The sequence below is a fragment of the Hemiscyllium ocellatum genome, chromosome 3, assembly GCF_020745735.1.
Source record: "Hemiscyllium ocellatum isolate sHemOce1 chromosome 3, sHemOce1.pat.X.cur, whole genome shotgun sequence".
In the NCBI taxonomy this organism is placed as follows: domain Eukaryota; kingdom Metazoa; phylum Chordata; class Chondrichthyes; order Orectolobiformes; family Hemiscylliidae; genus Hemiscyllium; species Hemiscyllium ocellatum.
Window position 1 is genome coordinate 80,174,496 of NC_083403.1, and position 27,445 is coordinate 80,201,940.

General features: G+C 42.3%; 1 protein-coding gene across 1 annotated transcript in view; it reads right to left on the reverse strand.

The window, feature by feature from the left end:
• Positions 1 to 27,445, reverse strand: part of LOC132833043 (adhesion G protein-coupled receptor F5-like) — an 81,644-nt gene that overhangs the window by 47,125 nt on the left and 7,074 nt on the right. Inside the window, exons 4-6 of the mRNA XM_060851276.1 lie at positions 13,834 to 13,950; positions 9,304 to 9,370; positions 21 to 179 (exon numbers count right to left, since the gene is read on the reverse strand). Of these exons, the coding sequence (XP_060707259.1) occupies positions 21 to 179; positions 9,304 to 9,370; positions 13,834 to 13,950 (343 nt within the window). The remainder of the gene's footprint in view (positions 1 to 20; positions 180 to 9,303; positions 9,371 to 13,833; positions 13,951 to 27,445) is intronic.

Consider the following 27,445-nt stretch of genomic DNA (forward strand, 5'->3'; position numbering starts at 1 on the left):
TATAATTCATCTACACTCACCTGTTGTAATGTTGATGTTAGTAATATTTAATGTTCCATTTTCAAAAGGGACTGATATTGGATACACTATACTGTTCAGTAATAATTTCAGGTCATCATCACTGAAGTTTTCTGTTATGTTTACCTCAATGTCCAGTTCATATTCACGTTGTTGAATAACTGCGGTATTCAGCAAATACAACAAAGAGTTAGATCAATGCCAAAATAATTAACAGTATCATCTAAGATCAAACCATTCAAATCTGCTCAATACTTTGTCATCACCAAAAATAAAACTTCAATCGGAATAAAAAAAAGAGAATTCTGGAGAAACTCAGCTGGCAGTACCTGTAGAGAGAGAACTGGAGTTAGCATTGAGTCCAATACAGGTCCTCATTATTTTTCCTTAATACTGAGAACTCTCAAGCAATACTAGTTAGACATTGTACTAAAGCACAATTATGGGAGGGAGACATTTGTTTTATCCTCATTGGTTGAAATCTTCATTCATAATTAATCAAGTCCCCTTTGTTAAAGCTGGATTCCCCAACTTTTCCATTTTACCATTCAGTTACAAACTGTGCTGAATTAACTGAGCAGTTCATAAATAGGATATGTGCACATGAAAGAATCTGTCAATGCTCTTTGGTGGAAGATGGATATACATGGAGAATCACAGAGGTGAACCCCCAATCGAGTTAGCATTGAATCTTCCAAACACAATGAGTACATGTCAGCCACCTGGTCAGCCACCCTAAAACATTCTCCCCACCAGCAGACATAAATTCAGACTACAGAGATATTTTCAACAGTGTAACTGATTCCCTGCTACTGTGAGAAGCTAGAGAATTCATCTCAGGTGATAGGAATCGATTTCCATCTGCACCTTCTCAAATTTATTCTCCAAAGTCGCAAATACAGCATCATTAACATTAGAGCCCACCACTGAACCTCCCCAACTGGGAACATAATGACAGATGTACTGGGTGCCCATGGAGGAGAACCACAGCAACCCCCTATTCCAGGACAAATAGACGCCATCGCTGTGAACCAAACTAAGGTTAAGCACTTGGTGCAGGCTCAGAGCAGTGACATCAAGTTACAGTATGTACAGGAGGGAACGATCCCCACCTCGTACAGCAAGTGGGACGACAAATTAAGTACTAAGGACAGACTTGTTCTGAAAGATGGAGGCTGTGTGACTCCAGTTCAGGACTGAAGTCAAGTGATTTATTAATACCACAATGTTCAGGGTCATCAAGAGACAGAAGCCACAACTGACAGAATTGAGGAGTTGTGTTGTCGACAAGAAATTGAGGCACCTCCTCAATGCTTCCTGTCCCTCTGCCTATCTTTGTACTGTCTGCAAACTTAGTGAGAATGCCCTCAGTTCCTTCATCTTGATCATTAATGTGTAAAGTGAATAGTTGTGGTCCCAACACTGAGCCTTGCACAACATCACTTGTCACTAGCTGCCACTCTGAGAAGGATCCTTTTTTCCCCACTCTCTGCTTTCTGCTAGACGGTCAAGCTTCTATCCATGCTAGCACCTTGCCTCTAACACCTTGGGCCCTTATTTTACTCAGCTGCCTCCTGTGCAACACTTTGTCTTTTCGAAGTCCAGGTAGATAATATCCATTGGCTATTCTTGGTCTAACCTGCTTGTTAACTGCTCAAAGAATTCTCACAGATTTGTCAGGCATGACCTTCCTTGATGAAACCATGCTGACTTTGCTCTATTTTATCACACACTTTCAAGTATTCAGAAATCTCATCCTTCACAATGGATTCCAAAATCTTACCCACGACTGAGGTTAGGCTAATATGTTTGTAATTTTTCATCTTTTGCCTTACATCCTTTTTAAGGGGTATCATGTTAGCAATTTTCCAGTCATCTGGGACCCTCTCTGACTCTACTGAATTCCAAAAGATCACAATTAATGTCTCTACTATCTCTTCAGCTATCTCCCTTAGAACTCTGGGGTGTAGTCCATCTGGTTCAGGTGATTTATCCACTTTCAGACTTTTCAGTTTTTCTAACACCTTCGTCTTGGTGATGGCCACCATACTCAGCTCTGCCCTCTCACTCTCTTGAATTTTTTGCATATTACTCATGTCTTCGACTGTGAAGACTAATATAAAGTAATTATTCAGTTCCTCAGCCATTTCCTTGCTCCCCACTACTGTCTCTTCAGCGTCATTTTCCAGTGGTTCAATGTCTATCTCTGCCTCTCTTTTGCCTTTTGTATTTCTAAAGAAACTCTTATAGTTTTCCTTTATGTTACTGGTTAGCTTACCCTCATATTTAATCTTCTCTCTCCTTTTTTTTTTGTTGCCCTCTGTTGGTCTTTGCAAGCTTCTCAACCCTCTGGTTTCCCACTACCCTTTGCCACATTATATGCTTTCTTTTTTGCTTTTATGCTATCCCTGACTTCCCTAGTCAGTCACAGTTGCCTCATCTTCAGTGTACTATGCTTCTTTTTCCGTATGGTGAATCTCTCCTGCGCTTTCCAAATTACTCCCAGAAACTCTTGCCATTGCTGTTCTACTGTCTTTCCTGTCAGGCTCCTCTTCCAGTCAATTCTGCCCAACTTTCCCTCATGCCTCTGTAGTTGCTTGATTCAGCTGTAATACCATTACCTCAGATTCTATCTTCTTCCTCTCAAATTGCACAGTAAATTCAATAGTATTATAATTATTGCCTCCTCAGGTTTCCTTCACCTTAAGCTCCCTCATTGTGCGACACTAAATCTAGTATTGCCTGTTCCCAAGTGGGTTCCACTACAAGTTGCTCCAAAAAGTCATCTTGTAGACATTCACAAGTTCCTTTTCTTGCAATCCACTACCAACCTTATTTTCCATGTCCACCTGCATATTGAATCCTCCATGATCACTATAACTTTGCCTTTCTTACATACCCTTTTTGTCTCTTGGTGTATCTTGTGCGCCAGCTCCTGAATACTATTTGGAGCTTGTATATAACTCCAACTATATTTTTTTCTACCTTTGTGGTTTCTCAATTCTGCCCACACAGATTCTACACCATTTGACCCTATTTTGTTCCTTATTATTGATTTAATTTCATTTCTTACTAATAAGGCAACCCCACCCGCTCTGCCCTCCTGCCTATCTTTTCGATAGAATGCACATACTTGGATATTTAGCTCCCAATCCTAATCCTTTTACAACCGTGTCTCCGTGATGCCCACCACATTATACCTGCCAATTTTGATCTGCGCCACATGCCTTTTATTCCTTTTATTGCATGAATTCAAATATAATACCTTCAATCATGAATTAACTGCCTGTCTTCTCATTGTCATTTGTTTGCCCAATGTGCTTGATGTTTGATTGATTATCCTTTCCAAACACTCTGTCTTATTTGTGTCTGTGCTGGAGCCTTTAATAACTTCTCCTGAGTTCTCCTTCCCTATCATTTCTTTCATATTTTTCCACACAGTTGAATCCAGACCTACAGAAGTTAACCTGTTGCTTTTTTTCCCCACTGGGGAAAGATTTACCCTTCCCCAACCCCCAAATTTCCAGTTTAAAGTCCAGTTGACCACCCTTTTTGCTACATCATTGGTCCCAGCTCAGTTCAGGTGGAGTCTGTCCTAGCAGTATACATCCCTATGGTCCAATATGATGCCAGTGCCCCATGAAAAGGAACCCCTATTTCCCACACCATTCTTTTAGCCACATGTTTACTTCCCCTAGCAACAATGAAGGATATTGGCGTGACTCCACTCGATGATTTAAATCCAGTTCATGATCCCATTGGCTAAAGGCTTCAGAACATTCTAGGAGGTCTGGGGTGGATCAGTCTCAGACTGCTACAGTTAGGAAAAAGACTAAGTCAAATACACAGGACAGGCAAAACAGAGTAGAGAACGAGGTAGGACTGATAAATTGAATTGCATTTATTTCAATGCAAGAGGCCTAACAGGTAAAGCAGATGAACTCAGGGCATGCTCAGGAATGGAGTACTAGGATATCTTAGCAACTGCAGAGACATGGACAGCGATGGACAGGACTGGAAGCTTAATTAACCAGGGTATAGATACTATAGGAAGGATATGGAGAGGGGAGGAAGAAAGAGAAGAGGGGACTGCAGTTTTTGATTAGTGATAATGTTATGGCTGCACTTTGGGAGGATATTCCTGGGAATATGTTCAGTGAAGTTATTTCGGTGGAACTGAAAAATAAGTAAGCGATGATCACCTTATTGGGATTGTACTGTTCTCCCCATCAGTCAGCAAGAAACTGAGAAACCAATTTGTAAGGAGAGCTCAGTTATATGTAAGAATAATGGGATGGTTACCATTAGGATTTTAAATTTCCAGACATAGACTGGGGCTGCCATAGTGAAAAGGGCTTGGATAGAGAAGAATTTGGTAAGTGTGTACAAGAATTTTTTTTGATTCAATATATGGATGTACTGACTAGAGAAGGTGCATAATTTGACCTACTACTGGGAAATAAGGCAGGATAGGTGACTGACGAGTCAGTGGGGAAGCACTTGGGGGCCAGTGACCATAATTCTATTAGTTTTAAAATAGCATTGGAAAAAGATAGACCAGATCTAAAATTGAAATTCTAAATTGGAGGAAGGCTGATTTTGATGGTATTAGGCAAGAACTTTCAAAAGTTGATTGGGTATGAACGTTCACAGGTCAAGGGATGGCTGGAAAAAGGGAAGCCTTCAGATATGAGACAACAAAAGTACAGAGACAGTATGTTCCTATTAGGGTGAAAGGAAAGGCTGGTAGGTGTAGGGGATGACTAGAGAAATTGAGGTTTTGATTACGAAAAAGAAGGAAGCACATGTCAGGTATAGACAGCAGTAGTGATTTCCTCAAAGAGTATAAAGGCAGTAGGAATGCACTTAAGAGGGAAATCAAGAGGGCAAAAAGGGGACATGAGATAGCTTTGGCAAATAGGGCTAAGGGGAATCCAAAGGGTTTTTACAAATACATTAAGGACAAAAGGGTAACTAGGGTGGGAATAGGGTCCCATAAAGAACAGCACGGCAGGCTATGTGTGGAACAGCAGGAAAAGGGGGAGATACCACATGAGTATTTTACATCAGTGTTTACTGTGGAGAAGGATATGGAAGATAGAGAACATGGGGAAATAAGTAGCGACCTCTTCAAAAATTTCCATGTTACAGAGGTGGAAGTGGTGGATGTCTGAAATGCTTAAAAGTTCAAAGCTTGTGAGAAGATTTGTAGCTCAGTTGCTCATTGTTGTGGTTCTGTTCGCCGAGCAAGGAATTTGTGTTGCAGACGTTTCGTCCCCTGTCTAGGTGACATCTTCAGTGCTTGGGAGCCTCCTGTGAAGCGCTTCTGTGATCTTTCCTCCGGCATTTATAGGACAAACAGGAAGACAGCTAACGATCCGCATCCATGAACACCAACTAGCCACAAAACGACAAGACCAGCTATCCTTAGTAGCCACACACTCAGATGACAAGCAACATGAGTTCGACTGGGACAACACTACTATTATAGGACAAGCCAAATAGAGAACAGCCAGGGATTTCCTAGAGGCATGCCATTCATCCACAGATTCAATCAATAAGCATATCGACCTGGACCCAATATACCGGCCACAGCAGCGGACAGCTGGAACTGACAACTGGAAGCGGCAGATACGAATCACTGTAAATGCTGGTGGAAACATCACAGAAGCGCTTCACAGGAGGCTCCCAAACACTGAGGATGTGACTTAGACAGGGGACGAAACATCTGCAACACAAATTCCCAGCTCGGCGAACAGAACCACAACAACGCTTAAAAGTGGATAAATCCCCAGGACCTGATCAGGTGTACCACAAAATTCTTTGGGAAGCTGGGGAAGTGATTGCTAGGCCCCTTGCTGAGATAGGCAAAAATAAGGACTGCAGATGCTGGAAACCCGAGTCTGAATTAAAGTGATGCTGGAAAAGCACAGCAGGTCAGGCATCATCCAAGGAGCAGAAAAATCGACGTTTAGGGCAAAAGCCCTTCATCAAGAATAAAGGCAGGAAGCCTCCAGGGTTGAGAGATAAATGAGAGGGGAGTGGGTGTGGGGGTGGGGAGAAAGTACCATAGAGTACAATAGGTGAATGTGGGTGGGGATGGAGGTGATAGGTCAGAGAGGAGGATGGAGTGGATAGGTGGAAAGGAAGATAGGCAGGTAGGACTGGTCATGGGGGTGGTGCGGGGCTGGAAGGTTGGAACTAGGGTAAGGTGTGGGGAGGGGAAATGAGGAAACTGGTGAAGTTCACATTGATGCCCTGGGATTGAAGTGTCCCGAGACAGAAGATGAGGCGTTCTTCCTCCAGGCATTGGGTAGTGAGAGAGCGGAGGTAGAGGAGGCCCAGGACCTGCATGTCCTCGGCAGAGTGGGAGGGGGAGTTGAATATTTGTATGATCTATAGTAACAGTTGAGGTGCTGGAAGACTGGAGGTAGGCTAACATGGTGGCAGTATTTCAGGAGGCAGAAAGCAAATGTCAGAGATCTATAGACTGGTGGGCCCGATGTCAGTGGTGGACAAGTTGTTGGAGGGAATCCTGAGGGACAGGATTTACATGCATTTGGAAAGGCAAAAACTGATTAGGGACAGTCAACATGGCTTTGTGCATGGGAAATCATGTCTCATTTGGTGTAATGGGCAACAAAGAAGGTTACCTCAGAGTACAGCAGGATCTTGATCCAATTGACCTATGAACAGCAGAAGTTTAGATCACAGAATCCCAACAGTGTAGGAAACAGGCTACAATGACTCTCCAAAGAGTACCCATTACCCTAACCTATTATTTTACATTTACCCCTGACCACTGCACCTAACCTACACATCCTTAAACATTATGGGCAATTTAGCATAGCCAATTCACCTAACCTGCTCAACTCTGGATTGTAGGAGGAAATCAGAGTGCCCAGAGGAAACCTGTGCTGACATGGGGAGAACGTGCAAACTCCACACAGATAGTTTCCCCGAGACGGGAATCAAACCTGGGTTTCTGACGCTGTGTGGCAGCAGTGCTAACCATTGAGCCACTATGCCACCACATTAATCTAGATAAATATGAGGTGGTGCATTTTGGAAAGGCAAACCAGTGCAGAATTTGTACACTTATTGGTAAGGTCCTGGGAGCAATGCTGAATAAAGAGACGTTAGACTGCAGGTTTATAGTTTCTTGAAAGTGAAGTCGCAAGTAGACAGGATAGTGAAGAATGCATTTGGTATGCTTGCCTTTATCGATTAGAGCATTGAGAATAGGAGTTGGGAGGTTATCTTGCGGCTGTTGGTTAGGCAACTATTGCAATACTGCAATTCTGGTCTCCCTCCTATAGAAGGATGTTGGGAAGCTTGAAAGAGTTCAGAAAAGATTTACAAGGATGTTGCCAGTGTTGGAGGGTTTGAGTTATAGGGGGAGACTGAATAGACTGGGGCTATTTTCCCTGGAGCAATGGAAGCTGAGGGGTGACCTTATAGAGGTTTATAAAATCATGAGGGGCGTGGAGAAGGTAACAGACAAGGTATTCTTACTGAGGTTGGCGAGTGCAATAGAAGAGGGCATAGGTTTAAAGTAGAAGAGAAAGCCTTAAGAGATGTAAGGGGCAATGTTTTCACGCAGAGAGTGGTGCATGTGTGGAATGAGCTGCCAGAGAAAGTGATGGAGGCTAGTACAATTACAATGTTTAAAAGGTATTTGGATGGGTACATGAAAAGGAAGGGTTTAGAGGGATATGGGCCAAATGCTGATAAATGGGGGACCATATTCATTTGGGATGTCTGGTTGGTAAGCACAAATTGGACTGAATGGTTTGCTTCCGTGCTGTATATCTCTATGACACTATAACAAGGACATAAACATATACCTGACAACAACCCCCTCGGTAAAGACTCACAGTGAAGATTTGCAGAAAGTAGATTGCGCATCAATCCAAGAAAACCATGGACAAGATCCATCCTGACCTGTGGGACCCTCCTTTGTGGAAGAGAGCCAGCTCAACAATCGAAAGGAAGGGGATTGCAATGGCCCAGCACAAACATGCAAACCATTGCAGGTAATATCTTTTCTCAGGTGGACACTGCCAAATAGAGTCTAAATATTCTGGGAATTTGGGAAATGCACATATGGTGATTTTAATGAGGAATATTTTGATTATTAAAATCAAGTTGAACTGCAAGCTGAATTTTGTGTCACTTTCTCCACCTCACTGATAAGAGAGGTTGGATAAAGTGTCTTTAATATGTAAACTGGTCCAAGTCTCCAAAGCATGGAAAACACTGTCCCAAATCTTCTGAACCTCTTCCCTAGATTCAAACTGATAAACAATAAATTGAATATTTGATGAACTGATATTCTTTCCCTTCTCTTCCAGAACCATCCTTCATTTCTCCAGATGCCTCCTCGTCCTGAAGAAAGGTTATACCAAAACATTGACTTCTCTACCTCCTTATGCTGCCTGGCCTGCTGTGTTCTTCCAGCCTGCCACTTGTCTCCTTGGCTTCCAGCATCTGCATTTTTTTGGTTTCTAACCACGTTTTCATATGCCCCAACACATAGCAAAATGTGTCATCTGCCAGCATCCTTGGCAATGGCACTTCCGGTCTCGCTTGAGCAGTTGGAACACACACAACAATCTGGAAGGGTCCCAATGCTGATCCTTAGAACTATCCAACATTACTATTAATAAAATAATAAATTAGTTGTCATTTGGTAGCCCTATGAATGTCTCCTTTTGCCATTATATATAACATAAACACAAATTTTACCTTAAAATTGTACACCGAATTGTCTAACATGAAAAGGGTTATGCATATTTGAGTTATGTATTGTCACATTCAATATGTTTCTCACTAATTATGTATTACTGGCTCTGTACTTCTTCAGAATGAAAGTCACTGTGCTACAGTTTAGACCAAAGATCAATTTCAACACTATTGGAAGAACTGTTTGGGATGGATTCCACAATCTAAATGTGAATGCTATTGTAATCTGGAGAATACAGTACTTATCCTTTAAAATAAAAAAAAGCTGAACAACAATTCTACTAGCTTAAAGGATTTTAACAGAAGACTGACAACAAGGTGTTTTGGCATTCTTCCTCGTACTTTGAAATTCAGATTTTAGTTACACACATTAAATGCTGCTTTAGCTTTGACTTAAACAATTTCAAAAGTCAATTTGACAATTTTAAATAAATCTTAACCCATAAAAGCAAATTAAATTAGGAAGTAATTCTGAATGTCTCCTTAATCTTTAAAAATCCAAAGGAATATCTAAAACCATAACATGCACTCATCTCCTACCATTTCTTTTCAGTCTGTTGTGATGAATTTGAATATTACTGTCTTCTGTTAAAGAAGGATCTTCTGCCTAAATTGAAGTACATTGATGTTATTTGGTTGCACAGTTCTGTCTAAAAAATCTACAGATACACAACATTCACTCAAAATATTTTAAAAACTCACAAAGCTTGGCTTTTTCATAAAAGATGTAAAAACTACTATGCTCCCACCAAAGTGCCATAAGTTAGAATGCAGGTGCAGCAAGCAATCAGCAAGACTAACTGCATGTTATTTTTCATTTGTCTTTCTTGGGATGTGGAAATCACTGGCAGGAGCAGTGTTGTCCATCCCCAGTCGCCGAACTGAATGGCTTGCTGGGCCATTTCAGAAGATTGTTACGAGTCACCCATATTGCATTGGGTCGGGAGTCAGCCAGAGGCCAGACCAAGGGCGGGAGTTCCTTCACTAAAGGAGATTAATGAACCAGAATGGGTTTTACAGCAGTCAATGATTGTTAGATTTGTTGAGACTGTATCTGAAGCACTGTCCAATTTGATTCATATATGCAGGGAAATATATATTTACGTTCAGAGGTGCAAGGAATATTCACAAGATTAATCCTTGGGTTGTCGGATGATGATGGGCTTTATTTATTCTCTAGTGATGAGTAAAGTAGGAGGCGTTTTTAATGAAAAGACAATATACTGAAGGGGTTTGATCAGATAGATACTGAGGGATTATTTAAGCTATCAGAACATTTAGATCATGGTGGCATAATCTTATGCTATAAAGCCAATCATTCAGGAATGAGATGAAAAAAAATTTTACTTTACTCAAAGGTTTATGAATCTTTGGAATTCCATCCCCCAGAAAGTTGGGGAGTCATCATTGCTAAATCCGGTTAAAACTAGGATAGATTGATGTTTGGGCTCTCAAATAATCAAAGGATAGATTGAAAAGGTGAAGCCTGAGATCAGCCATGATCGTGCTGAATAGCAGAGCAGACTCATTGACCTAAATGTTCGACTCCTGCTCTCATCTCTTATGTTCTTTGTTCTTTCAGATATCTGATGAAAATTTAAAATTGAAGCTGTGAAACAGTTGTTAGCACCATCACTATGGAGGGGAAATCTGTCTCTATAGCAATTGTTTGGCAACAGCTGCAGCATTTTTAGTATTTGTGATTCGTTTATTGGGCCATTAAGAAGAGTCTCAAGTTACTGAAGCTGGTTGGTTTTTTCTCATTAGCACAATGATAGTACCATGTAACACGATTCTCAGTGCGGAGATGGGACTTTGTTTCTTCAACGGCAGTGGTCACTCATTCAGATATTATTGTGTGACTGGCAGATTGGTGAAGATGAGGTGAAGTATCTTTTTCTCCCTTGTTAGTTTTTTCCTATCTGCTTGAGTCTGGTAGTGCCTTCAATTGGAATCCACAAGCTCACTAAGTACTGGGGCCACATTTCTTTATGGATATTGAAATGCCTCACTCAGAGCACATTCTGGTTCCTGTCACCCTTAGTGCCTCCTCCACTTGCTGTTAATCTCGGAGGAATACTGATCCATCAGTCAAGCGGAGTCAGCCAGAGGTCAGCGTGAGATTTCCTTATCCATGTTTAACCTGATATTATGAAACTTGATTGGGTCCAGAATCAATGCTGACTCCAATCATGACTGTGCACTGTGCCAATGCCTCTGTTGATGATGCTAAAAATCACAGAACACCAGCATATAGTCCAACAGGTTTATTTGGAAGTACTAGCTTTTGGAGTGTTGCTCCTTCATGAGGTAGCTGTGGAGCAGGATCAAAAGATCTGCTGATGATGGTATTGTCTGCTAAATTGTCCATACTGTTCGGTGCAATAGTCAGAGGGAAATGGGTCTGGGTGGGTTACTCTTTGGAGGGTCGGTGTGGACTGGTTGGGCTGAAGGGCCTGTTTCTACACTGTAGGAAATCTATATCTAATCTAACCTAAATCTATTTGTGTATAAGGTATGATTGTATGGGTGCATCACACTGTATCAATTTGTGGGGATTGTCTCCCAGTTTTAGCCCTAGCCCCATATTTGGGAACGAGGACTTTGCAGGGTTGACTGGCTTGAATTTGCCATTGTCATCTTTAATGCCAGGTCATTCTTCCATTTCCTTTCCTTCACTGAGATATCTGGAGTCACATATAGGCCCAGGGAAGATAAGCACGGCAGTTTTATATTCTTAAATGACATTTATGAACCAGTTAATCTATAAACGATGTGGAACTCAAACTCAAGCCCCTAGAAATTTAGCTGAGTTTCTGGGTTACAAGTCCAGTGACAGTATCAGTGTGCCCTCACCTCCCCTGTGATGAAGTATATATTACAGCAACCAAGAGGTGTGTGTGTGTGTGTGTGTGTGTGTGCGTGTGTGTTTACGCACAGCTTGCAAACTCATTGCAGTCTCACAGGTGAACAAAGTCACAACCTTCTGTATACATGGCACAATCTTTCAAGGTACATTCTCCTAAAAGCGAGGTTTACATACTATACACTCTGGCCTAGATTAGGGGAGGCAATGGCCCAGTGGTATTATCGCTATAGTGTTAATCCAGAGATGAAAATGTGTTGCTGGTTAAAGCACAGCAGATTAGGCAGCATCCAAGGAACAGGAAATTCGACGTTTCGGGCTAGAGCCCTTCATCAGGAATGAGGAGAGTGTGCCAGGCAGGCTAAGATAAGAGGTAGGGAGGAGGGACTTGGGGGAGGGGCGATGGAGATGTGATAGGTGGAAGGAGGTCAAGGTGAGGGTGATAGGCCGGAGTGGGGTGGGGGCGGAGAGCTCAGGAAGAAGATTGCAGGTTAGGAGGGCGGTGCTGAGTTCGAGGGAATCGACTGAGACAAGGTGGGGGGGAGGGGAAATGAGGAAACTGGAGAAATCTGAGTTCATCCCTTGTGGTTGGAGGGTTCCCAGGCGGAAGATGAGGCGCTCTTCCTCCAACCATCGTGTTGTTATGTTCTGGCGATGGAGGAGTCTAAGGACCTGCATGTCTTCGGTGGAGTGGGAGGGAGAGTTAAAGTGTTGAGCCACGGGGTGGTTGGGTTGGTTGGTCCGGGCGTCCCAGAGGTGTTCCCTGAAGCGTTCCGCAAGTAGGCGGCCCGTCTCCCCAATATAGAGGAGGCCACATCGGGTGCAGCGGATGCAATAGATGATGTGTGTGGAGGTGCAGGTGAATTTGTGGCGGATATGAAAGGATCCCTTGGGGCCTTGGAGAGAAGTAAGGGAGGAGGTGTGGGCGCAAGTTTTGCATTTCCTGCGGTTGCAGGGGAAGGTGCCGGGAGTGGAGGTTGGGCTGGTAGGGGATGTGGACCTGACGAGGGAGTCGCGAAGGGAGTGGTCTTTGTGGAACGCTGATGAGGGAGGGGAGCGAAATATATCCCTGGTGGTGGGATCCATTTGGAGGTGGTGGAAATGACGGCGGATGATACGCTGTATACAGAGATTGGTGGGGTGGTAGGTGAGAACCAGTGGGGTTCTGTCTTGGTGGCGGTTTGGGGGGGCGGGGCTCAAGGGCGGAGAAGCGGGAAGTGGAGGAGATGCGGTGGAGGGCATTGTCGATCACGTCTGGGGAGAATCTGCGGTCCTTGAAGAAGGAGGCCATCTGGGCTGTACAGTATTGGAACTGGTCCTCCTGGGAGCAGATGCGGCGGAGATGAAGGAATTGGGAATATGGGATGGCGTTTTTTCAGGAGGCAGGGTGGGAGGAGGTGTAGTCCAGGTAGCTGTGGGAGTCAGTCGGTTTATAGTAGATGTCTGTGTTGAGTCGGTCGCCCGAGATAGAAACGGAAAGGTCTAGGAAGGGGAGGGAGGAGTCTGAGACAGTCCAGGTGAATTTGAGGTCGGGATGGAAGGTGTTGGTAAAGTTGATGAACTGTTCAACCTCCTCGTGGGAGCACGAGGCAGCGCCGATACAGTCATCGATGAAGCGGAGGAAAAGATGGGGGGTGGTGCCAGTGTAGTTGTGGAAGATGGACTGTTCCACATATCCTACAAAGAGACAGGCAAAGCTGGGACCCATGCGGGTGCCCATGGCAACTCCTTTAGTTTGGAGGAAGTGGGAGGATTGGACTGGGGCCCATGTGGGTGCCCATGGCAACTCCTTTAGTTTGGAGGAAGAAAAAATTCCCGCCGCACCAACCAGTACCCTTCCATTGAAGAAAATTAACCTACTGTTAATCCAGAGACCCAGGTAATATTCTAGGGACCCGGCTTTGAACCCCCACCCCATGGCAGATGATTAAATTTGAATTCAATAATGTTCTGGATTTAAGAGTTTATTGATGACCGTGAATTGATCAGTGTTGATTATCAGTAAAAGCTCGTCTGGATTTACTAATGTCCTTCAGGGAAGGAAATCTGCCTTCCTTACCTGGTCGGTCCTACATGTGACTCCAGACTCAGAGAAATGTGGTTGACTCTCAATTGCTCTCTGGACAATTAGGGCTGAGCAATAAATGCTGGTCCAGGCAGTGATGTCCATATCTCATGAATAACTAAAAGAAGAATTTACTCACCAGAAGAGGAGGATTTGAACTGCATGGCTGACCAAATTCACTTTGTGCACAATGACAAACTAGCAACAGAAACAGCCAGTATAATACAACCTTGTGTCGAGACATCACTCTGGGCATCTAAAATCACAAAAATATTGAGATGAATGCAAAAAGCAATGAAAACACGTGATTATGAAACCACTATATGGTTGCCAAAGCAGAATACAATAGAGATTGGAAATCTGAAGCAAAAGCAGAAAATTCTTGACATGTCCTCCACTGTGCAGAGAACAAGACAAACATTTCAGCACAGCAGAAACTGTTCTGAAATAACATATTTTCTATTTTATCGATTGTTATATATAATCATCCTTGTAAATTTATTTATAATGAAAATGATGCAAAGTCTGCAATAGTGTGGAGCCTGTCTAGAGTGAGTTACAAAGTGCATTTCACAAGAGTGTCACATGATCATGATGTCTCTGGTAGTGAAGTGATGTAATCGGGACAAGTCACATAATGATTCTGACTGGAGTTACATCGCTTATATTTCTCCTCCTAAACATTGCAACATTGCCTAAGATGTCTAATTTTATATGTTGCTTTGTTAGGTTTCTGTTCAACTTCACTCATGCACTTTCCAATTTTCACATTTTTTTTTCAGTTGTAAGTGAAATATAAATTCTTAGACTCAGCAAAAGCTAATTGATCCATTTTATGTTACGCAACTAATATCCTTTTCCAAAGTCAGGTACAAAAATACAAGACTTCATTTCCCCCAGAGGGCAGCATCACTCAAAATTTCGACAATAACAATACAACTGCACTGCCACCTAGTGAGTGTCCACACTGTGAACAGAATCTCATGAGAATGTTGTTGCTCAGCCTCAGCAGAATACCACATTCATGTCTTTCAACAAAAGCAGAATTCTGCAGAATTTGGAATAAGAGACAGAACATTTTGGCAGCACCTACTGGGTTATTTTCTTTCATTCATGTGATGTGGGTGCACGAGTGCTGGGCCAGCATTTTTATCTCTAGGTGTCCTTGAGAAGGTCGTGGTGAGCTGTCTTCTTGAAATGCTGCAATCCAATTACTGTAGATGCTGTTAGGGAGGGTGTTCCAGGACATCAAAGCAGAAACACTAAAGGAACAGCAATATATTTCCAAGTCAGGATGGAGGGGGAGTAGAGGTGCAGTTGCTGCCCACATCCTTCTAGACAGTAGTTGGCTCTGGTTTGGAAGATGCTGCCTAAGGAACCTTAGTGAAGTTCTGCTTCAATTTATATAAATTGTACTCACTGCTGTTACTGAGTGTTGGCGGTAGATGGAATGAATGTTTGTGGATGCGCTTCTGAATCTTTGCTTACGTCTGTGGGTTTAAATTGCGGCATGACATCCGCAACCCTGTTATAATCATACCCCTGTTGAAATTCCCTGAGTTAGATGTTGCCCAAATTGTTAAGTCCCCATGTGAGAAGGGATGAATGGGCTGACGTTCTTTATTCCAACACTACTTCAAGTGGTTGTAACAAGATTAGTTTATAAAGGATCGGAGCCTTTTGGATGTTTTTACTCTCATAAAAGACTGAGTTTATAAGTTATGTAAGTCATAAAGCAGTAAGTAACTCAAAATACATGAAGTAGTGGAGGGTTGTGCAATTACAACATTTAAAAAGGCATCTGGCTAAGTATATGAATAAGAAGGTTTTAGAGGGATATGGACCAAATACCGACAAATGGGACGAGATTAATTTAGGCTGTACAGGACATTGGCTAGGTCACTTTTGGAATACTGTGTACAATTCTGATCTCCCTCCTAAAGGAAGGATGTTGTGAAACTTGAAAGGATTCAGAAAAGATTGACAAGAATGTTGCCAGGGTTGGAGAATCTGAGCATGCTGAAAAGGCTAGGGCTATTTTCCTTGGAGCATCGGAGGCTGAGGCGTGACCGTATAGAGGGGTCATGAGGGGCATGAGTAGAGTAAATAGATGAGGTCTTTTCCCTGGGGTGGGGGGATCCAGAACTAGAGGGCATAGGTTTAGAGTGAGAGGGATAAGATTTAAAAGGGACCTCAGGGGCAACTTTTTCACACAGAGTGAGGTGCGTCTATAGAATGAGCTGCCAGAGAAAGTAGTAGAGGATGATACAATTACATCTAAAAGGCATTAGAATGGGAATGATTTTGATAGATATGGGGCAAGTGCTGGCAAATGGGACTAGATTTATTTAGGATATCTGATCGGCATGGATTAGTTGGACCGAAGAGTCTGTTTCTGTGCTGTTCATTTCCATGACAAGAAGTAATAACTTAGAGTCATGCAGTCATAGAGATGTACAGCATGGAAACTGACCCTTCGGTCCAACTCGTCCATGCCGACCGGATATCCCACCCAATCTAATCCCACCTGCCAGCATCTGACCCATATCTCTCCAAACCCTTCCTATTCATATACCCATCCAAGTGCCTCTTAAATGTTGCAATTGTACCAGCCTCCACCAATTCCTCTGGCAGCTCATTCCATATATGCATCACCCTCTGCATGAAAAGGTTGTCCCTTAGGTCTTTTTTATATCTTTCTCCTCTTATCCAAAACCTATGCCCTCTAATTCTGGACTCCCCCACCCCAGGGGAAAAAAAAACTTTGTCTATTTATCCTATCCATGCACCTCATGATTTTATGATTCTATAAGGTCAGTCCTCTGCCTCCGATGCTCCAGGGAAAATAGCCCCAGCCTATTCAACCTCTCTGTATAGCTCAAATCCTCCAACCCTGGCAACATCCTTGTAAATCTTTTCTCAACCCTTTCAAGTTTCACAACATCTTTCTGATGGGAAGGAGACCAGAATTGCATGCAATATTCCAACAGTGGCCTAACCAATGTCCTGTACAGCCGCAACATGACTTCCAAACTCCTGTACTCAATACTCTGACCAATAAAGGAAAGCATTCCAAACTCTTTCTTCACTATCTTATCTACCTGCGATTCCACTTTCAAGGGGCTATGAATCTGCACTCCAAGGTCTCTTTGTTCAGCAACACTCCATAGGACCTTACTATTACAATATAAGTCCTGTTTAAGATTTGCTTTCCCAAATGTAGCATTTCACATTTATCTAAATTAAACTCCATCTGCCACTCCTCAGCCCATTGACCCATCTCATCAAGATCCCACTGAAATCTGAGGGAACCTTTTTCGATGGCCACTACACCTCCAATTTTGGTGTCATCTGCAAGCTTATTAACTGTACCTCTGATGCTCACATCCAAATCATTGATACAAACGATGAAAAGTTGTGGACCCAGCACCAATCCTTGTGGCACTCCACTGGTCACAGGCTACCAGTCTGAAAAGCAACCCTCCACCACCATCCTCCGTCTTTTACCTTTGAGCCGTAGACACTCAAATGTATTTACTGAAACTTTTTAATATATGCTTTGTTTCAGTTGCAGTTACACAACTGTGAGTGCAAGATCTAAGTAATGTCCTTTTCAAACTTTTCTAGTTCAACCACAACAGTGACATCAAACTTAGAAAATGGAAAATCTTCGAGGAATGCTTTTTCCATGCAAAGCAAGACAAATCCAAATCATTGCTGCCCCTTCAGTCCACTCCAAATCATCAGCAAAGTGATGGAATATGTCACCAACAGTGCTACCTAGTGATAGTTACTCAGTCCTAACCTGCTTAGTTTAGGTTCTGCCACAACTTTTGTGAGTAGGCAGCAAAGAGGGCATACAGACTTAGTGGTTTTGGGGGCTGTTGTTGGTCAGAGTGATTGAGGGAAGATATTGCAGGCAATAATGAGAGTGGTAATGCATAATCCTTGTTAGGTGGCAGAAGATGGAGTGAGTTCAAGGTATCGGTAGGAGGATTGTGGCACCTCGGCTGGCAGAGTAGAGAAGGTCATTGACCGTCTTTCTACAGTGTTGAGCATTCCTACAGATGGCCAAGACTGCACTGAGCCTGGTGGCAACCTTGGACCATGCTGTCATGGTTTGGTGTTGTGGCCTCCTCTACTTGTCTTGTGGGAACAAGATGTCTCACGTACACTCCACCCCATCCAGCAGGATCTCTAGGTCCCTGCCTGAAAAGTGGAGCACCAAATTGCCTTTTTTCTCTTGTGTCCAGGGCAAATGCGAGGAACTGTGCAGGGCAGCTCCAGTGCTTGTCTGGATGAACAACATCCTGCTAAAGATGGTACCAGCATAGAGATAATGGTCAATTCCAAGATATACCAGCACAGGCAATCTGTTCCAGTAACATCATGGTAATATAGGGTTAGAATCAGACATGAGGTTCAACAAAGCAGTAGAGTCGGTGGTTAACCCCTTACCCGGCAAAGACGAGTTAACATGTCTTCACCCAATTTGTCTTTTTCAGAGTGCGACGAGTAAACTCGTCCAAAACGTATAATTTCAAAAACAGCCGCAGGCGAGTTTATACGTCAATTCTCGGCATTTCTGGGCCCTTCTCAGCTAGAAATGAGTATACTTGGTGACTCATACGTCTGGTAGCTGTGTCTCTTCCGCCTCAGGCATTGCAAGAAGCGTCAACGCACCGCTTTTGGGCACACACTGTCATTCGGTTTTTATTGTTTTTTTTCACAAATTACGCCCAGATGTCGAGCTCTGAAGATGACAATGAGGATGAACCTTCTATTAGAAGCTTGGATACATCAGATGAGAGTGCAAGCTCGTCTGATAAGTTATTTCCATAATCAGCATTAAAAATACAATAAAAAAAAGCAATAAAAAAATTAGTCTGAAAATTAAACGTTTTCTCCAAAAAAAGTCGCCAGGGAAGGGGTTCATGCATTTGGTAAGGTATGGTGAGAAATCTCATTCGGTCTTGCAGTGAAAATCCTTTCAGGAATATCAAAGGAACTCAGACAAGGCCAAAAAAGACATTGAATTGAGCCCAGGGTTTTTCAAGAACATTACTCAAATCAAATTTCTTTATATTACTGTTATGACATGAATAAAATTGATCGCTATATAGAAACATGCTGATATTCCTACAGTTACATTGGCACATTATGCTTTATCTAGAGTAAACCTTTTGACAGCAGGCATAAGCTTATTGGGACATAATAATTTGCCAGAAACTTTCAGGTGGGAAAGGGATTGAAGGTGCGGCTAGTAAATTCAGTCTGATCCATTTTTGACTTGATGTCTTTTTTTGTGATGATGTAGTGATGCAGTACAGGTAATAGTGGGGTTACCTTTTAGGCCAAACAAGACAAAACAATTCCCACTGGCAAAACTTTGAAGAAAGGCACACATGGAAATTATTGGAGATGATTTCCTACAACACATTTGAAATGTGGACTGGGATTTCTTAATGAATCAAATAAAGGTTGGTCATGCACATGAACATGGCAAACCATGATGACTGATGAATATATATGCCTGAGAATTAAGGTTAAATGGCATGGGGTTTGGGGCTATCAGGACAAGGGATTAGAAGGAGTCAAGAGATGGACGTTCTATGCGGGGAGGAAATCATGAGGGCCTTGGGTCTCAGGCTGAGATGAGGGGTAAAGCTGGAGATTGGGTCTTAGAGAGGCCGATTAGGAATCCATGGAAGATCAGGCTGTGGTCGTAGAGACAGGGACAAAGGATCAGTTATATATCAAAGTTCAGGTTTATCACTTGTCAGTAGTTACAGCAGTTTAAAAACCTCTAATATTCCCTACATAACTATTCAGGTAAATGAGTTGAAATCATCCAAAGTCTCCAACTCCAATTCAGCATTGAAGACTTTTCAGAGGATTCCAGATGCAGGGTAATTACTGATTTATTAATCCTGCAGAATGAGCAATATCAGGACTTGTGCATGACCTCAACATGCAACTCCAATTGACAATTTGGCAAGTGCTATTGTCCTACTGGAAGATTTGAATCCAATCAACTTATTTCTCTTTACTCTTCAAAGATATCGATGGAAATATTTACAAAACTAGCCATACCTTATTAGGTTGACCTTGGATATGGAGGGATTTTCTACTGAGGACAGGTTCACTAGTTTGGATTGGTACTCACTGGGGTTTAGAGGACTGAGAGGAGATCTTATTGCACCATGAATGGAGCATAGAGGCTTACCATCATGGATGCAGGAAGGTTGTTCCCCCGTCTGGGTGAGCTTAGGACCACAGGGTATAATCATAGAATGTAGGCTTGCCTATTCAATACAGAGATGAGGAGGATTTTTTCTCTCTTAGAAGATCATGAATCTGTAGAGTTCTTTGCCACAAAGAGGGTTGTCGAAGTTATGTCAATGAGTATACATAAAGGCAGAGATAGACAAATTTTTAATCAGGAAGGGGATCAAGGGTAATGGGGACATTGCAGGAATGGTGAATTGAGGATTATCATATCAGCCATGATCTCACCAAAAGAGTAAGCTCAATGGTCCAAATGGCATACTCTACTCCTATGTCTTATAGTTACCTTACGTACATTATATGTAACATACAGATAACATAGGCAAGAGGAAAACAGAGGCAAAAATGCAACAATGTGTAGTATTTCAACATTATGCTCAGAATGATGAAACTGGCATGAAATCAAATGGAAACAAAAATGTTTGAGCTTTTGTAAATGCAGCCTCTTATTAGAGTTATTATCGTGGACTAAACTTACCAAAACAAAATACTTGAGTAATTGTTCCACTTCAGAACTCTAAACCCTCACAAAAGTTTGTACCAATGTGACCACACCTAATAAAAGACAGGTGGTAATAGATTGGGAGTGGATCATTTCCCAGACATATTCCTGATGTGTGAGAGGTGAGTCAAAACAAAAATCTCTCCTCCTATTACCAGCAAGACAAGTTAATGGTTTCAATGGTATGTGTAAATCAAGTTGTTAAATACCTTTGGGCAATTAACTGATGCATGGAAACTGGTAGTATAGGTAAACTGCCACTTCAAGGATACTTCAAGTAAACAGTTAAAAATCACACAACACCAGGTTATAGTCCAACAGGTTTATTTGGAAGGACTAGCCTTTGGAGTGTTGCTCCTTCATCAAGTGGTTCGGACTATAACCTGGTGTTGTGTGATTTTTAACTTTGTACACCCCAGTCCAACACGGCTTCCCCAATCAAGTAAACAATAATTTTAATTTTGACACTATTCATCTTCATCTTCCATGTAATAGTATCAATGTCTGTGGAATAATATTATTGGAAAATGGGATGAAATCAAACCATATTTAAATATATATGACCACATTTTTATCCTTTGCAATTGTTCAGACACCAAAATGTGTTACTGGAAAAGCGCAGCAAGTCAGGCAGCATCCAAGGAGCAGGAGAATCAACGTTTCGGGCATGAGCCTGAAGAAGGGCTCATGCCCGAAACATTGATTCTTCTGCTCCTTGGATGCTGCCTGACCTGCTGCACATTTCCAGCAACACATTTTCAGCTCTGATCTCCAGCATCTGCAGTCCTCATTTTCTTCTTCCCATTGTTCCGACAGTTCTGTTGGAGATTTATCATCTGTCAGTAAAAGGTCATGGGTGCAGCTCTATTTTTCTCCTGTTGTATTCACAAATGTGCTCGCATCAGCCGAGTGGAACTGGCCAATCAGTAGATAACCACTGATGTGCTCATCTGAAACTATTGCTGAACTGTGCATTTACCATCACTGCATCATGTGTAATGGGACTAATGCACAGGGAATGGAAGCATCATTGTGAAGGTGACTAATACCATCTTTCTTGAACTAACACTGATGACCACCCTCAGATCAAAGGACAGCCCCATAACCAACTTTGGGACTAAATTGTGCGAATGTCTGCTGTTGACATCTGCAAAAGATGTCAATCTCAAAAAGGTAAAAAATAAGGTCATAAAGAAGCTAATTGACTTAAAGCCAATCAGCAAAAAATTGCAGAAATATAACTCCAAAAAGTGTCACCTCTACATTGCATCTGTAAATTTAAATACATTAATTATTAAAGTAAATTAATTAATTTAATTAATGAATTGTCCATATTTGATCCTGGATTAGGACAGATTTGTGTACAATGGAGTGCAGCATAGGTGTAATTAATAATGCTGCGATTTATGTATTTGAAAGGTGAAGTCAAAAGCTTCAATCATTTCTGCTGCTCGTGCTCTTTATTGAAATCAAAAATTTGTATCTAATTCAGTACAGAACTTCAGGCACATCAAAAGAACTGTGGCTTCCTTCAAGACTGAAATTCCTATCAATACTCTGAGGGTACAAGAAAGATTCTAATTATTTAGGAATGCAGTGTGATAGTTATCTGGAACTGCTTTTGTTAGTGTGGTTATCTTATTCCACAGAAATCAATGACTCATTCTGTTACAAACAAGAAGAACCGGTACCAGCGAATCTACCTAAGGTGTCCCAAATGGATCAGGTGGACATCACCACAACAAAAAATATCAGCAACTGCTGTAAAAATCCAGCTGAGCCACTGAAGCCACTTTGAGAAGGAAATCTGCCATCCTGATCTGGTCTGGTCTATGTGCGATTTCAAACCCACATCAATGTGATTAAATCTTATCTGCCCCTGAAAATAGCTAAACATGCCAATCTGTTCGAGGGCAGTAAGGAATGGGGAGTGCTCTTGCCTGTCAAGCCCATGGCCCATGAACTAATAATGAAAGAAAGTGATTATTTTAACTGATCTGGAAGATGGTGCTTATATTCAATATAGCAGGAGGCAATGATGAAATTATGTGACTAGTTCCGACAGTTGAGGGCCAGAAGTGAATTCAAGAACTTCAGCAAGCAAGAAAAAATTTTGAGCTGTAAATTAGGAAAATATGGAATCCTATCATGGTGATGGACATCCTGTCACCCTCATGGCTGGTTTCTTAAAATAAAAACTGAAGGTCAGCAGCTGAAGGACATTCTTCTTGTGATTCTTTTTCCAAAGTAATAATAACAACTGATTGTCACACTGTATCACAGCCAGAACCTATTTGCCCTATTTTAGAGGCTAGTCATCAGAGAAACCTCCTACATTGGCCCTTTTATAAAAGTGAAACATCAGTAAGTAGTCCCAGACTGAATCATGAGTAGATGGAAGAGACTGTGAACATCTGGACTGTCAAGGGAGACAAATGGGCAATGGCTAAAGGAATATCAAAGTTGTAGAGAAAATACTCCAAAACAGAATCCCATGATGAGATAAAGACATGAATGGGAGGCTAACAGAGGGATATAAACCACATAGACATAGAATCTCTACGGTGTAGAAATAGGCCTCTCAGTCCAACAAGTCCACATCAATCCTCTGAACAGTGTCCCACTCAGACCCAGTCCCCAAACTACAAATCCGTGAACACTATGGGCAATTTAGCTTAGCCAATTCACCTTACCTGCACATGTTTGGACTGTGGGAGGAAACCAGAACAAATTCGCACAGACATGGGAGAATAGGCAAACTCCACACAGACAGTCATCTGAGGATTCGAACACGGGTCCCTAGCACTGTGGGGCAGCAGTGCTAACCATTGAGTCACTATGCCGGCAATTAGTAGCAGGTCTAAATAAGGATCAGGAATGAAAGCTTGACGTGCTGCAGGGCCTGCTCCTGCGTTGTATTGTTCTTTGTTCTTTATTTAATAATTTATATAATAAAAGGGAAAGTACTTCAGGAGAGCAACAGGTTTGGTTGCTTATCTAAAGAGAGAAACAGGGCCAACGAAGCCAAAAAAGTCCAACATTACATTTCAAATGTTAACTCCCTCCATAAAAGCAGCCAGACTTGCTGATAAGATTTTCAGCATCTGTATTATATTTCATTATAATTTAGGTGCTGGATCCATGAATGAAAAATGCTTAAGACCCACTGGTATCCCTAATGCATGTTCAGACATTCTAAGTAAGTAGGAGTAAATTACTGCAGATTCTGGTTTCTAGGCTGAAAACGACCAACGCTGGAGATCACAGCAAGCCAGACAGCATCCCTGGAGAGACAGCAAGTTAATGTCTCGAGTCTAGTGATGGAATCATTCCCGAATGATGTGGGCATTGTTGAGAAAGTTGGTAAAATAAGGCGAGATCAGCAGTAATGAGATTTGAGTTATTGAGGTATACTGCAGGGAAACAGACCCTTTGGTCCAACTCATCCATGCAAACCATAATCTTAAACTGATCTAGTCCCATTTGCCAGCATGCCACTCATATCTTTCTAAACTCTTCCTATTCATGAACCCAGCCAGATTCCTTTTAAATGTTGTAATTGTACCCTGTTCCACCACTTCCTCTGGCAGCTTGTTCCATGCACCCACCACCATCTACATGAAAAAGTTAGTGCTCAGGTTCCTTTTGAATCTTCTCCCTCTCACCTTTAACCTTAGCCTGCTAGTTTTGGACACTCTTACCCTGGGAAAAACAAAACTTGGCTATTCACCCAATCCATGCCCCTCATGAATTTATAAACTTCTTTAAGGTTAGCCCTCAACCTGTGATGTTCCAGGGAATAAAGCCCCTGCCTATTCAACCTCTCCCTAGAGCTCAAACCCTCCAATCCTGGCAACATTCTTGTAAATCTTTTCTGAATCTTTCAAGTTCAACAACATCTTTCCTAAAGCAGGGAGACCTAATTGAATGTAATATTCTGAAAGTGGCCTCATCAAAGTCTTATGCAGCCACATTATGGCATTCCAACTCATATACTCAATGTATATGTCCAGTACTCGAGTGTGCCAAGGACTGATGATTGCTTCCGAGTCACCATTACTGAGGTGATCATAATATTCCAGATTTTTTAAACTAAATTTTTAAAAATTAGCTGATGTTGTAAGATTTGAATCAGAGCCCAAGAGTGTTAGCGTGGGCCTCTGGATTACACATTCACCATTAATGCCACTGCATCCCCATATCAGCAAGTTGAGTAACCACAACTAGTTTGATTTTCTAGATCGTAGACCTTTGTTTTATATCAAAGAATCAATTGTTTCACTTCTGAAGCAGTGGCTCGCAATCAAAAGCATGCTGCTTCAGCTCTGGTCTCAGGGCTAGTGAAAGAGTCAGTGTGTTTCAATGAATTATCTGCAGACGCTACCAGATGCAGGGAAAGTTGTGCTCAAAGCATTGACGAGATGAATTACTGGAGGTTGTGAGTGGCGAAAGCCTCTACTCCACCTCTGTTTGTCTCCGCCAAAGTTGTTCAAAGCGTCTTATGTCTTTACAAATGAATCTTTTTAAAATTTTAGCTAGTCAGAAACCAGGGCCTCATGCATTTCAGAGATGTCTGACCTCCTCAGGATGCTTTTAAGACATTCCAAAATCAGTTTTAAGACCCCTAGAGTCGCTTGCCATGATCAAGACCGGAGAGGAGCAGTTGCTGCAGGAATCTTGTCATCCCTACGCATGACATACCTTGCTCAGTCAAGATGATTTGAATGATTAGCACTTTAATTCTGGGCTTATTGATCTAGGAGAGGTTGCTGCTGTTGGACTATTTTACATTCTTGATGTTGAAAACAAAGAGTCCAATTCTCTGACGAAGTGTGAACACAGATGAAATTGCTGCCAGTGAGTGGCAAAAGGCTATTTGCAATTATTTGCATGCATCACATATTATTATTATCTAATTTTGAGTTATTTGTCTGTGGTTTCCCATTCCCAAACCCACTGGACTGAAATCCAGTCAGTAATGATTTCTGACATGAAATTCTGAGGGGGTACTTGGTGACTCTAGCTCATTGTTTGCTCCTCCAGCCCTCTTGGAATCCCTAGACAGCCACTGTCCCCTCTCTTGTTCATGGATGTTAGCAGCAGACAAGTACCTGCGCCACTGAACTCTCCAACTCCCGTACATTATATGTACAATGTATGGGATTGAACCAATATGCATCTCAGGGCTTCTTAATTGGTTTTTTTTAGTGCTCACTCACTTTGTGCCTACTTCGATGTTCACACTATCTCTGCTTTGCCTTGCCTTTTTGTGCCTTGGCCCTCAACAAGAGCTTAAAATTTCACTGTCTTTCTACCTTGCCTTGGGCCTTAGTGCAGACATATCATGGTTGTCAGCAGAAATCAGTCAAGGGAGCATATATGTTAGTACCCACATAGTGCTACATCAAACTCGCACTTACTCTGTTTGTCAGCAGCACACACAGCAAAACCACCACTTATGTCTATCTAGTTCCCAGTCAGGACAAGGGAAGATACCTTCAGCCAGGAAATCTTGCCACTGTAAGTCAAGGGCTTCATTGTTTATTTGTCCATGGATTTCAACATGGTCCATCTTCCACTGAGAGTGGTCAGGAGCAGTGAGTATGTACTTTTACAATCCAGGGAGTTGGCTGTTGTCAGTTCTGCAGGTCCAGTGTAACTGGTCCAAAAGCAGTGATAAATCAACTGGGGAGCTGTACTCAGATCTACCAGGGGTCTGGTAGGTTAGCAGTTGGGCTGTCCTGGAGGTCAACTCACTGGAAGTCACTTCGATTATGGGGATTGAAAGCAGTTCACTAGGACGAGAAGGGAACAATGAATTGTGAAGGCTGTAGGGGGTTGAAAGACATGGGTTGCTGTGGGAGGGGGAAATCATGGAGTATTGCTGGTCACAACTATCTTGGCTTTGATGATTGTACAGTGAAGCATGGCAATTCATGGAATAATAGAATCCCTACAGTGTGGAAGCAGGCCATTCAGCACATTGAGTCCACACTGACCCTCCTACCCTGTCCATGTAACATTTTTCCATGGCTACTCCACCTAGCCTGCATATCCCTGGACCATCTGGGTAATTTAGCATGGCGAATCCACCTAACCTGCCCAAATTTGGACGGTGGGGAGGAAACTGCATTATTCAGAGGGGACTCACACAAACATGGAGGAATGTGAAAACTCTACGCAGTCACCCAAGGCTGGAATCAAACGCAGGTCCCTGGACTGTGAGGCAGCAGTGCTAACCACTGCATTATTGTGCCGCCTAATAATTAATACGCGATAGGCTACATTGGGTATTATGGAAAGTGTAGCACTCCTTTATGCAGGATTGTCAGATGGGATGATGCTAAGGATGGACAGCCTGTGGAGCTTGGTTCCTAAACAGCAACACCTTTACAACTTGTATCTGTAAATGACATGCCACTACTACACCTATGTGCCCTGAGAGGCATTTTATTTTGCTTCCCTTCCCGATATGTATATGGTGAAGGGCAACTCCTGTGTGGAAGCACTTGACTGAGTGCATGGCAGAGCTTTACAAAAGGCACCAGCACCGTGAAACCTGGGTGAGCCTGACGATGACAAGTACTTCTGCCTCTGGCAAGAGGAAAGGTAAGACGAGTAAGGCATCGGAGAGGTATGGTGCATAACTAATTTGGCCAGTTTTAGAAATCAGAGAAATTGAGAAATTTTTCTAGGGCTCAAGGAGAGAAACCACCCCCACTTCTTACCAAAATTGACACTTAGCCAACTTCTGGAAAAACCTGAGAATCCTAGGAAATTAATAAGGAAAGCAAAGTGGAAATGTGAGGAGACAATCTTGAAAGTAGTAGCATAATGTGAAGCAATCTACACATAACTCAATAAAAATTAAGTTCATCAATGTGAAATGGAGTCCAGGAGCTGCATTTACTTAGAAAAGAAGGAAGAGAGTGTTTACAGCTACTTGATCGGCAAGTTGCAC